Here is a 13,446-nt window from a genome sequence, read left to right on the forward strand (position 1 = left end):
AGGCTGCTGGACAGAGGAAGCGTAAACCACGGCCAAGATTCTGCCTTTCTTCTCTCTCTGTTTTGCCTCTCCCCTTCTCTCCTTTTTGTCACATACTTGCTAGCTAACACTGGAGCATTCCAGCTTGTGTTTCCCCTTGTCTGATGAGCTGAAAGTGCCTTTCTTTTCTCTTTCCCCACCACTGTTCAGAGGAGGAATCCTGGAGCCGGAGGGGACGGTGGAAATCAAGTTCCGCAGGAAGGACCTGGTGAAGACCATGCGGAGGGTGGACCCTGTCTACATCCGCCTGGCAGAGAGGCTGGGTAGGTCTGCACGGGGCTGGGGGCAGCCAGCCCTCACCTGGGGGCTACTCAGTGTGTTCAGAGACCTCAGGAAGGGGCCCTGGGACGTTCTGTCCAATTCATGCTGGTTTATTTGCTGTCCTCTAAGCTGGGCAGCTGAGAGAAGCTGTGAGGGGGGAGAGCTGTGTGCCCCTGGCACACCTGGGGCTGGCAGTGCCCCTTGGGAGCTGATTTCCTCTCTTAGGATTCTTTCTCTATTGAATGAGACTTACTGCAGGTGCTGGAATCTAGCTTCCACTTCAGCCACTGCTCAGCTCGCTGAAAGCTCCTGAGCCAAGCCCTCAGCTGGTCTCATTTGGTGTAACTGAGAGCTGGGTGCAGGACCCTTTGGGCTGCTGGAGTGTCACAGTGCCTGAGGCAGTTGTGGGTAGGGGTACCTGTCTGCTCCTCAGCCTGCAGGGAAGACAAAAGATTCTTTCCCCCTGGGTGGGGAGGGGGTGACCTGCAGTGCTCAGAGCCTCCCCTGTCCCTGGTGTGCCTGTGGTGGTTGTGACTGTCCTCCGGGTGATCTCTGGTGCACACCCAGCAGCCCAGCACAGCAGAATGTGCTCAGCCCTGTGCTGCCTCGGGGAGGTGCTCTGGGTGGTTCTCGACTGGCTCTCACTGTAAGGCTCTCATCTCACAGAGCCTCTCTCTGCCTCCCAGACTGCCTGCATTCCGCTAGAGGAGGAAGCAGGACACGTGTGGGGATGGCTGGAATGTATAAAGCCTTTTGGGACCTGTCAGGAGGGAAAGTGTTCTGCAAGCAGCTGATGAATCCTGGCTCTCGCTGCTCTTGCACTCCAGGCTTGGGCTTTTTTTGGTTCATTTATGGCAGTGCAACAATTGCTGTGCAAACCACCCTCCTGACAGCCTTGGGAGGAGAGAAACAGCTGTGAAGGGTGCAGGGAGTGTTGAGAATCAGGCTGCCTGGGATGGCTTTGATAGCATCCAGCACAGCTCTGTGGTTTTCAGTGGCAGTGTTTTGCTGCTCTTTGTTTTCTCTCACTGTGCTGATTGCTTTCTGGGCCAGAAGCTGCTTGGCAGATGTCTGAGTTTTGCAGACCAGCACAAGGCAGCAGCTTTATCCAAGTTCAGACCTTGCTCATGTAGGGTCATGGATACATAGAATGGTTTGGGTTGGAAGGGAATAAGGAAGGGAGAAGAGAAGGCTCTGGAGAGACCTCGTGGTGGCCTTGCAGTACCTGAAGAGAGGCTACAAGAAGGCTTTGGAGGGACTTTTTACAGGGGCTTGTGGTGCTAGGACTGAAGGACGATGGCTTTGAGCTGGAAGAGGACAGACTGAGACTGGAGATGAGGAAGAAATTCTTGACAGTGAGGGTGGGGAGACACTGGCACAGGCTGCCCAGGGAGGCTGTGGGTGCCCCCTCCCTGGAGGTGTTCAGGGCCAGCCTGTCCCAGTGCCTCACCACCCTCACTGTGCAGAACTTCCTCCTGATGTCCAACCCAAACCTCCCCTACTCCAGTTTCAAACCACTGCCCCTTGGTCTATCCCCACAGGCCCTTCTGCACAGTCCCTCCCCGGCTTTCACCTAGCCCCCTTCAGATACCGAATGCAGCTCTAAGGTCTCCTTGGAGCCTTCTCTTCTCGAGGCTGAGCAGCCCCAGCTCTTCCAGGACCAGAGCAGTGAGCCCTGCACAGAAAAGCCCCAGGTAGAACGGCTCAGAAGTCCACCCCCGGGCTCTGCCAGGAGGCAGCAGCCTCTTCAGGGCTTTTTTTCCCCCTCTCCCGGCACAGGGTAATTACTGCCAGCAAAGTCCATACACTTTAATTAAAATGACTGCAACACCAGAGGAGTCGCTTCCGACGGTACACGGAGAGAGCTCTAAAAGCTTCAGTCAGCGATAAGCATCTCACTTAGCTGCTGGTAATTGCTGCCGGCGTCGGCGATCGGCGCTGCCGCTGCTTTGCCTCTCATTCCAGGAGCAGAGCAGCAGAGCCAAGATTGCAGCAGCACCAGGGCGAATTGCAGAATTGTTTTGGATTCTCTCTCTCTTTTTTTTTAATATTATTTAATTTTTTTCCGCCGGTTTTCTTTCTGGCCAATTTAAAATTTGTCAGAGCCGGTCCTCTTCTGGATCACTGCCCTTTGATATTTCGCGCACTCCATTTGCCACAAACAAGCCGCGGGGCCGCGGTTCATGCTGACTCCAGCAGAAGCGGAGAAAGCTCCATTTATCTTACACTGCCTGCTGAATTCTTACTCATTAGCTGGGGGTTCACTGCCTCTCTTTAACCCCTGAGTGGCTGTCATCCCTCCCCGGAGCTGCCGGCGAGAGGGAGATGCTCTCCGCCGCTGCCTGTTGCGGAGGGGTGGGGAAGGAGGGAGCCGCGGGGCCGGAGGCGCTGGGGTTGGGCTTGCGGCTGGGGAGAGTGAGAGCAGGGGAGGCTGGCAGATATTGAATCATTTGACACAAATCTGTTCATTATCAATTCTCCAGCACTGTTGCTGCAGTGTTGATTAGCCCTGTGCTTTATTAAAATGTCACTCAGGAGCTGGGCTGTTGGAAGCCAACAAACGCTGGGGAGCAGAGGGCAGGGAGGGAAGGGCTGCGCCCGGCCCGGCCCGGGAGCAGGAGGAGGTGCAGGGGAGCAGGGATTGCCTGGAAGTGCAGCAGCAGTGCTGGCTGCCGGCCTCAGGCTCTTGTTAAACACGTGGGGACCCGCTGTAGCTTGCTTCGTTTATGGCAATTAGAGCTTGGCCATGCAGGGTCTGGGCACAGCCTGTGGCAGGTGCACAGGAAAAATGGGTGGAATAGGAGTGGAAGGAGGCAAAATGGCTGTGGGCAGGGCGAGGGTGGCTCTTGCATTGCACATTTCTCCCATCAGGTGTTCATCTGGTGGTAAAAGGCAGCAGCTGTCTGTGCCCTGAGAAATGCTCTAACTGTGCCAGTGCCTCTTCAGCTGAGGCCATGCAGCTGCACAGGTCCTGGCATGCATAGAACCAGAGAAGGGTTAGGGCTGGAAGGCAGCTGCCATGGGCAGGGAGCATCTTGAAGGTTGCTTGAAATCATTTTGGCGTTTCCCTAAGCAGTGTCTGAGGTGCAGGAGGAGGAGCACTGTGCTCCACATGAGACAGGCCCAGGGGAATGGTTTGAAGCTGCCCAGGGAGGCTGTGGATGTCCCCTCCCTGGAGGTGTCCAAGGCCAGGCTGGGTGAGGCCTTGAGCAGCCTGGGCTGGTGGAGGTGTCCCTGCCCATGGCAGGGGGTTGGAGCTGGATGATCTCTGAGGTCCCTTCCAGCCTGAGCCATCCTAGGATTGTGTGCACAGCAGCACTCTGGGGCAGAGCACTGTGGAGCTTCTCTGCACAAGCTCCTGAGTGGAGTGCTGGATCACTGTTTGGCTCAAGAGTGTGCAAACCCTTTCTGAAGTCTCTGAACCACGAACCCAGGACTGCCCCTGGGCAGAGCTGCTCCTCTCCGCAGGGAGATGTGCAGGGGGGTGGTGCCAGCTGGAGCCTGCAGCTGCCTCTTGGCCCCAGCCATGCCCCCTGGTGAGGGCTGTGCTGGTCGCCTAGGGGCAGCCCTGGCAGCTTGCTTTCTGCTCTGCACCCTATGGCCTGTCCTGTTCCAGGCTGTGGTCTGGGAAGTCAGATTGCAGCTCTGAACTCCAGTAATGTTTTTTTGGAGGGGTTATGTGTTCAGTGCTGTAATTAATCAAAGTGCTGATTGTTTGCTCCAGCAATACCTAAGGAGAGCTGCTGCTGCTGTGGGGCCTTGGGCAGGTGCAGCCTGTGGCTGTAACTTTGGCTCTTTAGGTGCTGCTGATCTCCAGGGGCTGCTCCTGGCTGCAGGAGCTGCTGCAGTTAATTGTTGTTAATTCACTGTCCGGAGTCCTGGGGAGCAAGTGCTGCCTTCTGTCAGCTCCTGCCTGACAACTGCCATCCTGAATGCCCTCCCAGGGGGCTGCAGATGTTCCCCATCAAGAGGAGGTTTGGGGAGCTGGGTACCTGCTGCACTTTGCCTGCTTGATGCCAGTGTTGAGACCTCGGGAGCAAAGTGTTGGAAAGGGCTAGGGTGGAAGATCAGGCGGTGGAGCTGCACAGGAGCCTCTGGAGCCTGTGTCAGGAGCTGGTGTGACCTTCACTGCTCTTCCCTCTTGCTCCTCTACCACATAAATCCTGCTGAATATTTAGTGAAGCAATTACAAGCAGTCTCATTTAAAGAAACAAGCAACAGCCCCAAAAGGGCTCTCTCCAGGGACGTGAGTGGCTGGGGGTGACCTTCCTTGTCCCCTCTGGAGCAGCTCCCTCCAGCTGGGGTGGGAGGTGTCTGTCACCTGGGCAGCCTGGATGCTGTTGGCATTCTTGCTGCCTTTGCTGAATTTTTTGTCTGGCAGAGGAGGAGAAGGTGAGATTCATGGTGGAGGATTGTTGTTGGAGCTGTGGGAGTTGGGTGGGGGTATCCTAACCAGGCTTAAAATGGACATTTGGTGCTGCCAGGGAGGCAGAGCAAGTGGTGTGCTTCTGCAGAGCACTCCTCCAGCACACACTGAGGTGGGATTTAACTGCTCTGCTCAGAAGAATGCCCACAGCAGAAGAGAAGACAGAGCTCAGTGTGGGGGGGTTTGGTGTTACCCAGCCCCCCAGGTTTGCCTGGAGTAGTTGTACCTTTCAGATACTCAGTTGTTACTGCGGCTCCTTTGTGGCCTGGAGGGACAGCTGCTGTCACCTCTGAAGATCAGAGCTGAGGAGCAGCTTGCCCCACATCCCAAGGTGTGTCTGAGCAGCAGGGGCACCAGAGGCCTCTGCCCTGGTGAGCCCTGGCATGGCCTTGGCTCGTTCAGAGGAGGGCTGCAGCCGAGGAGGTCTCTGCCTCTTGGGTGTGCTGAGCTGAGCCCGGGTTGAAGCCCTCTCCTTTGTCCGGCTGTCAGCATGCAAAGCATGGCAGGAGGCCTGGGGACCGTCCCAGCAGAGCTGTGGGGTCAGAGACCTTGATGCTTGGAGTGCTTGTCTGAGGAAGAGGCAAGGGAATGGAGAGTGGCTGTGTGCTGAGGCTGTGTGCTGGGGCTGAGGGAGCAGCTCCCACAGTTAACAGCTCTGAAGCCGTAAACCATCAAATTGATTCAGCAGCTGCCCAGCTCCCTGCAATCAGAGGGAACCTACAATAACATTTCTCGAAGTCATTTTGTCTAACCTGTTAAACTGGTCATATTTAAGCACAGCACTTTGCTGCTAAATGTTATGGGAAGCTGTGATTCATGGCCCTGCTGAGCCACTTCCAGCTGGCAGCAACCTCATTAACGGCAGCCCCGGTGCTGCCAGCGCAGCCACGGCAGGGCACGCAGGCCCCGAGCCCCTCCTGCCTGGCAGGGGCCTGCCTGGCAGGGGCCTGCCTGGTGTCATGGGGCACAGTCAAAGTGGCTCAGGTGGTGCTGTCCCTGCCATGATGCTTTCCCTAACTTTTGGAGAGGAGGAGAAATCGATACCCATCCCAGGAGGGGTCCCTGTGTGGCTCTGTCGTGGTGGCTTCGAGGGCAGCTCCTGCAGCCTTTCAGGGCAGCAAGAGGCCTTGTCCCTGCTGGCAGCAGGGAGGGGTCTCAAGGGCTGGCTTTGGCAGTCCTTGTACTGCAGTGGAGGGGCTGGAAGGGACCTCTGGAGATCACCCAGTCCAACCCCCCTGCTAAAGCAGGGCACCCACAGCAGCTTGCCCAGGAGCACAATGGCCACAGCTGGCTTTGGAGACTCCACAACCTCCCTGGGCAGCCTCATGGGAGCAGAATCGAGGCACTGAGCAGGGCTCTTCTGCACAGGGTGGAGCTGGGGTGCCAGAAGCAAGCCTGGGGACTGCCCAGCACTGCCCAGCACAGCCCAGGGTGGATGTGGCATTTGGTGGCACGCAGGGAGTGTTGCTTGGAGTGTCCTGTGCTGCCTGCTGAGTCGGGAAGGTCACACTTGCTTCTTGCTCTGGATTGTCACCTTGCCCTGCCTGCCAGCCCACCCCCCCCTGCCAGCCCAGCACCCCCCCGCCTGCCAGCCCCCCCCCTGCACTGTTTGCCCTGCCCTGGGCCGTTCCAGAGTGCTGCTGCTGCTGCTTTTGTTTCCCTATTGATCAGCAGCTGATCCATACCCCGGGTCTATAATGCTCCTATGATTTAAACTTGAGCAGTTTCATTAACTGTCAAGTGCCTTTAGAGCAGAGGAATGCCATATTTTAACTGCCCCTCTCCTTGCCAGCTCAGGATTTGTGGCAGGAGCCTTCTCTTGCCCAGGAAGGAGCAGACAAATAAAGCAGGCAGGCAGCGCCGGGCCTGAGGCCTCCAGGTCTGAGTGGGGAAGAAAGAAAAGCCATTGCCAGATATTTAATTGTGCAGGGGGCTTAGAGGATTGATCGAGAGCTTAGCTTTTTACAATGGTGCAGTGAATAAGGAATGCTGCTGACAAAGGATCGATGATGGGATAATCACTCCTGATCCCCCTCCTCATTGTTGCCTTCTTTCTTCCAGCAGAACAGGGTTCAGAAGTCAAAAATCTTTATAGAGGCTGCTTTTAAATTAAGCAGAAAATAGACATTGACATATTTGTTAATCTCACCTAAATCATGGCTGGGCCTGGCTGGGCTGCCTGCACGCCCTGGAGTGCCTGGGTGGCCGTGGGGAGCTGGGGGAGCCTGGGATGCTTCACGGGGATAAATATGCAGCATTTGTTAGGCTGGAAGTGCTGCTCTTCATTAAAACCTCCTTACTGGCACTGGCAAGGCTGGGAGACATTTGTATTGGCAGGCACCTGGCACATCCCTGCCTGGGACAAAGCCTTCTGTGGCCTCCTCCTGCTTTGGAGATGGGGTGGGGGTGTGCTCCCCCCTGGCCTGGCTTGGAAGAGCAGCTCTAGAAAGAGATAAGGATGTAGGGAGCTGATGGTAGGAGATAACAACGTAGGAACAGATGTGGTGGAGGCTCCATCCCTGCAGACATTCGAGGTCAGCCTGGATGTGTCCCTGGGCAGCCTGCTGCAGCTGGAGGTGTCCCTGCTGCCTGCAGGGGGTTGGACACGATGACCTCTGAGGGTCCCTTGCAACCTGATGCAGTCTGAAGCTGTAGAGCAAAGGAGATGAGAGCAGAGCCTGCAGGCCGTGGACGCCTGCAGGTGGGAAGCCAGGCCTGGTGTCATGGTGCTGTGTGAGAGCTGCTGCAGTGCTGCACCCACCAGCAACAGCCCCTGGGGGGCTTGGTCCCTCAGTCCGGCAGCCCTGGCTCGTGGTGGTGGTGGTAGGTCAGCCATGGGTGCTGATGGCAAGAGCAGGAGCAGTGGGCAAGGAGCCCCTCGTGCCCTGCAGGACAGGGCAGGAGCTGTGCCCAGGCAGTGCCTGGGAGCCAGGGGCTGTTCCATCCAGGGCTTGGCTTTAATCAGTTAATTTCATCAGAGCTGATGTTGCCTGATGAATGAAGAATTATGGACTCCACAGGACATTATCTGCTGGACACAGCTTCAGGCTTGTCCGTCCTGTCAGTCCGTGACTGAGCCTGGGCCGTGCTGCTTGTGGGGGAGCAGCCTGGGGACCTCTCTCTGTGTTTTCCTTGATGAGGCCAAGGCTCTGCAGCCCCTGGCAGGAAGCAGCCTGCAGGAGAAGCTGTAATTGTGGAGGTGCTTTTACATTGTCCATCTTTCTTGCTAAATGAACTGCATGTGAGGACATTATTCTTTTTTAGGAGGAAGTCCAGTAAATGTCACTTAATTGATGGCTCAGCTCATTGGCATTTAAATGGAATGGAGTTTCCATGGTGAAAACTCCTGTGAAGCTCCTGCCTGAAGAGCAGTGGCAGCAGCCTGGGCTGGTGGTTGACTCCAGGCTCTGCTTGGGGATGCTGGGAGCTGATGGTCTGATGTTTGTCCTGGCCAAAAGCAGTCTGAGCTTCACCTGTGTGCAGGAGCTGAGGAAACCTTCACTCTCCCTCTGGTGTGTCAGAGCTGCTCACCCTTCCTCCATGGAAGCACACAACTGTTTGGGTTGGAAAAGGCCTCTGAGATCATCCAGCCCAACCATCAACCCAACACCATGGCCACTGATCCGTGGCCAGAGGTTTCATGAGCACAGCAGCCCTTTGCTTTGCCCTGTCAGAGCACCCCAGCACGGTGGGGCTTGGGAGGGACCCTGGGCATCACCTAGTGCAGCCCCTTGCTCGTGCAGGGGCAGCCAGAGCAGGCTGCAGGGGGCCATGGTGAGGTGAAGGTGTGTGAGGTGTGGCTGTCCCTGGTTGCAGGCACCCCCGAGCTGAGCCCTGCTGAGAGGAAGGAGCTGGAGAGCAAGCTGAAGGAGAGGGAGGAGTTCCTGATCCCCATCTACCATCAGGTGGCCATGCAGTTCGCAGACCTGCACGACACGCCGGGCCGCATGCAGGAGAAGGGAGTCATAACCGTGAGTGGCTGCCCCTGCAGCAGCCTCCCTGCAGCTGCCCAGGGGCTGGCTGCAGCCTGGGGGTAGCCTTTGGGCCCCCAGCTAAAGCCCTGCCCGAGGCTCTGCCGCAGCACTTCCCTGGCCCCAGAGTGTGCAGTGCTGTGTCCTGTGGAGCCCCAACCTGCCTGTGCTCAGCAGGGCCCACGGCAGAGCCCAGGAGCACAGTGCAGGAGCACAGTGCAGGCTGCCCTGCAAGAAGGGGACCCAGGGAAGGTGGGGAGCCTGTACCCATGGGGACCTTGGCAGGGCACCTTGGGGAGCTGGCAGTGATGGCATGGCTGATGGCCAGGGTTTGAACCTCACCCATCAGACTTCCCTGGTTCCCTCCTGGGCCCTGCTGCTCGCCTGGGCAGGGAGCAGGGCTCTGTGGGGCAGGGAGCAGGGCTCTGTGGGGCAGGGAGCAGGGCTCTGTGGGGCAGGGGAGCCTGGGTGTAGCTGCTGGTGACTGAGTGGTGCCACGAGGAGGAAGGCTTCCAAGCTCAGCCGTGGAAGCCTTTGCCTTCTCTCCTGCAAGCAGTGGAGCTGGGGCACATCCTGGGGGCAGGCCTGTGGCTGCTGGAGCAAGGTGCAAAGGTCTCTCCCTCAGCTGTGGGGCACCTCTCCCTGGCAGGACATCCTGGACTGGAAGACCTCCCGGAGCTTCTTCTACTGGCGGCTGCGGCGCCTGCTGCTGGAGGACGTGGTGAAGAGGAAGATCCACGCTGCCAACCCCGACCTGACCGACGGCCAGATCCAGGCCATGCTGCGCCGCTGGTTCGTGGAGGTGGAGGGCACCGTCAAGGTAAAGGGGGCCCTGGCCTGCTCCTGGCCTCCAGCTGCAGTCTGAGCTCTCAGACATCCACAGAGAGCTGTCAGGTGATGAAAGCAAACCCCTGGGTAGCGTCCCAGGCCCTGGGCTGCTGTGCTTGGGTGCTTGGTTGTGCCCAGGAAACCCAGATGGGGATTGTCCAGGCAGGTAGCACCACTGACAGGACACCTGGGCACCTGGCAAAGACAAAGGGCAAGGCAGGGCAGTGCTGGGAAGGAGGCTGCCCAGAGCTCCATCCCAGGGGCACTGAGGAGGGTGTGGAGATTCCTTGCTGCTCTGCAGCCTTCCTCACCCTCCTGTCCTGCCTTCAGAGCAGACCATGGCCTCTCTTGGTCCAGCTCTCACCACTGGCATCTCTCAGCCATGCCCTGGGCTGCTCACTTGGATGCCCTGTGGACAGGCTGTCAGGGGCAGGGCCCTGAACCAGCTGCAGGATGTAACTTGGTGGGGGGGTGTCCCCCCAGCACCATCCCCAGGCCCCTTCTGATGGTGTGCTGAGGATTTCCTTTCCAGTTGTGCCCAGCTGGGAAGGAGCCATCCCCAGAGCTGCTCCTGGCTGGTTTCTGTCACAGCACTCCCAGGGCCTGAGGTTTATTTCATGTTGAGGTTTTTTCCTGTGCTATTTTTAAAGTCCCAAACACTCGGGGGGGGCAGGGCAGGGGGGGCAGGGCAGGGGGGCAGCGTTCTCGGGGGGCAGCAGCTTTGCAAGGTGCTGTCTGAGCGCCTTTAAAAGCAGGCAGCTCGTTAGCTAATACATTACACCAATCAAGGAGAGTTATCTTAAGCCACAATTAATCTGCTCCCTGGCATATGTTGATAGGAAAGCATCATGCTGTTTCTTAATTAAAAGCAAATGGATTAAAAATGATTAATAAGAGTATTAAATACTCTGCTAAAGGAAGGCTTTGGCTCCCTGGCTCACTCCAGCCTGCCGCAGGCCTGCAGCCGCAGGCCAGCTCCTTGGGCTCCCTGCTCTGCCTTGAAGGCTTCCCAAGTGCCCCCTTGGTACCCAGGGAGCACCTCCCCTCGTGGCTAGGGGCAGAGCCTAAGGAGGCTGAAGGAAGAAAACCCAAGGAAATGAGCAAAAGCTGGAGGCTGAGGAGGGGTCGCTGGCACTCAGCTGCAGGATGAGCACAAACTGCCAGGTGGGACCAGCACTGCTGGGCTGCACTTTGGGCTTCTCCGTGGCCCTGCTGCCTCTCACCTGTGGTGCAGCAACACCTTCATGGAGTTTTCAGAGTTTGGTAGGTTGCAAGAGACCTTCAGAGGTCACTGGGTCCAGCCCAGCACTAAACTATGGCCCTCAGCACCACATCTCCACAGCTTTGAAACCCCTGCAGGGATGGGGACTCCACCACGGCCCTGGGCAGCCTGGGCCAGGCCCTGGCAACCCTTTTGAGGAAGAAATTGTTCCTCATGGCCAACCTAAACCTCCCCTGGGACAACTTGAGGCTATTTCCTCTTACCCTGTCACTTGTTCCTTGGGAGAAGAGACCAACCCCCACCTGGCTCCAGCCTCCTCTCAGGGAGCTGTAGAGAGCAATGAGGTCTCCCTCAGCCTCCTCTTCTCCAGGCAGAACACCCCCAGCTCCCTCAGCTGCTCCTCACCAGCCCTGCTCTCCAGACCCTTCTCTGGACCTGCTTGAGCACAGAAGTCTTCTGCTGGCCTCACTGCTACTGCTCTGAGGGCTTCCAGGACCTTTGCTGCCCCCACATGTCAGCTTCACCTTTAGGTGCACTCCTCTACCCTGTGCTCCTGCTCCCTGGGCAGCCCTTGCAGCCACCCTGCTCCCAGGCAGGTCCCAGGGGTGACCTTTAAAGGAAGAGGCTGCCCAGGGAGGTGGTGGAGTCCCCATCCCTGCAGGTGTTCAAGAAACCTGTGGCCATGGCCCCTGGGGCAATGGTTGAGTGGCCATGGTGGGGTTGGGTTGCTGGTTGGAGTGGATGGTCTTGGAGGGCTTTCCCCACCCAGCCAGCCCCATGGGGCCCTAGAGCAGGCAGTGAGGCTGTGGCTGGGTGCAGCAGTGGCAGCTCTGCTGCCCCATGGCACTGAGCTCATTGTCATTCTGCCTTGGACCTGGGCAGAGCTATCAGAGGAGGCTGGGGCAGCTCTGGCTGAGGAGCTCTGTGTTTAATTACCCAAATAAAATGACATAAATATGAATGAGAGCTAATGTGGGGCCTGCTCCTCTGGAAGCCATTAACAGAACCAGCCTGGAATGAGCTGTAAAGAAAATGAGAGGAGAGGAGAGGAGCCAGGAGGCCATTAGGAGGCTGACACCCTCCTGGGTTGTTATGGACCCAACCACCTAGCAAGTGCCAGGTGAAATGAGCTTGCAAGAGATAAAACGGGGGGGGGGGTGCTGAGGCTTCACAGGGCTGGGGGCACCCTCAGCCTCCTCTGCTGTGCCCTCACCTTCTGAAGGGACTCATTCAGCTGTGGGCTGGAGCTGGCATCCCACAAGTGCTGGGATCAGGTGCTGTGACCCACACCGCCTCCCCCCAGCCCAGGCTGCTCAAGGCCTCATCCAGCCTGGCGCTGAACACCCCCAGGGAGGAGGCAGCCACAGCCTCCCTGGGCAGCCTCCCTGTCAAGAGCTGGGAGTCCAGGGTTGGGGCTGGAGGAGCAGGGGTGCAGAGCAGCGGTTCAGCAGGTGAGAGCTGTGCTTTGCCCACAGGCCTACCTGTGGGACAGCAACAAGGACCTGGTGGAGTGGCTGGAGAAGCAGCTGACGGAGGAGGAGGGAGTGCGCTCCGTGGTGGAGGAGAACATCAAATACATCTCCAGGGACTACATCCTCAAGCAGATCCGCAGGTAGGGCCCTGCTCACAGCCTGCCCTGGGGCACAGGCACTGCCAGCAGCCAAGCCTGCCCGCTGGGCCCTGTGCCCTCCCCGGCTCCTGGGGCTGGCTGTGGGGCAGACAGCGCCTGCAATCAGCCCCAAGGCAGCACTGGCAGGGTGAAGGCTCAGCTTGCCAGGGTGCTGGGCCAGCTCCAACCACAGCAGGCTGCTGCTCATTTCCATCACTTTCTCCGTCCCTGCCTCCAGCTGTGGCTCTGTGTGCCCTGGGGGGCTGGGGCTGGGCTGGGTGCCTCTGGCAGCCTCTGAAGGTGCTGCTGGGGGGCCCTGGGTGCCGCGGGCTGCCTGCTGGGGCTGCCGGCACTGACCTGTGCCCTCTCTGCAGCCTGGTGCAGGCCAACCCCGAGGTGGCCATGGATTCCATCGTGCACATGACCCAGCACATCTCCCCCACCCAGCGGGCCGAGGTGGTGCGGATCCTCTCCACCATGGACTCTCCTTCCTCCACGTAAGAGCAGCGACCTCCTGCGCCCCCTCCTGCGCCCCCTGCCCGCAGCGCAGGGCCAGGACGAGCCCGGAGCTGCCCGGGGGCCGCCCGGCCGTGGCCACCGCACCGACAGGGAGGCTCGGGGAAGGCTGCAGGAGGGACACTTCCCTTTCCCAAACCAGCCCAAGCAGAGGAGCTGCTGGCCAGGGCCGGGGCGGAGAAACACAGGGCCACGGCCCCGGGCAGCCCTGGCTCCACCTTATTTATTCAAGAGCCTGAGCACAGCCAGGGCCAGGCGATGAAGGGTGCTGTGGCACCCTGAGCCCTTGGCATGGCACGGCAGGGCTCCTTCCCTGACCCCCCCTGCTCCTCCTCCCCTCCCCTCCCCAGCCTGGCAGCGCCAGCTTTGTGCTGTCAAGTGCCAACGTTCCCCCTGCCAGAGCGCTGCTGCAGCTGAGGATGGGCTTTGCCCCCTAGGAGAGGGTGGGAGCCCAAGGTCCTCCTGCCTGGCATCCTGGGGGGCAGTGGAGCCCAGCCCCGAGTCAGCCCTTTCGGCTCTGACAGCCCCTGGTGGTTTGTTTCCATTGTCCACATTGTTAGCAGCAGAGGAAAAG

The 13,446-nt window shown here is 58.6% G+C and overlaps 1 protein-coding gene across 3 annotated transcripts in view; it reads left to right on the plus strand.

Annotated features, from left to right (window-relative positions):
* Window positions 1-13,209, plus strand: part of ACACA (acetyl-CoA carboxylase alpha) — a 112,393-nt gene extending 99,184 nt beyond the window's left edge. For all 3 annotated transcript variants that reach the window (XM_054166712.1, XM_054166710.1, XM_054166711.1), the window contains 5 exons: window positions 190-302; window positions 8,543-8,697; window positions 9,347-9,517; window positions 12,223-12,359; window positions 12,731-13,209. In XM_054166712.1, the coding sequence (XP_054022687.1) occupies window positions 190-302; window positions 8,543-8,697; window positions 9,347-9,517; window positions 12,223-12,359; window positions 12,731-12,857 (703 nt within the window). In that variant the 3' untranslated portion in view covers window positions 12,858-13,209. The remainder of the gene's footprint in view (window positions 1-189; window positions 303-8,542; window positions 8,698-9,346; window positions 9,518-12,222; window positions 12,360-12,730) is intronic.
* The last annotated feature ends 237 nt before the right edge of the window (window positions 13,210-13,446 follow it).

This window comes from Dryobates pubescens, chromosome 13 (genome assembly GCF_014839835.1).
Source record: "Dryobates pubescens isolate bDryPub1 chromosome 13, bDryPub1.pri, whole genome shotgun sequence".
Taxonomy (NCBI): domain Eukaryota; kingdom Metazoa; phylum Chordata; class Aves; order Piciformes; family Picidae; genus Dryobates; species Dryobates pubescens.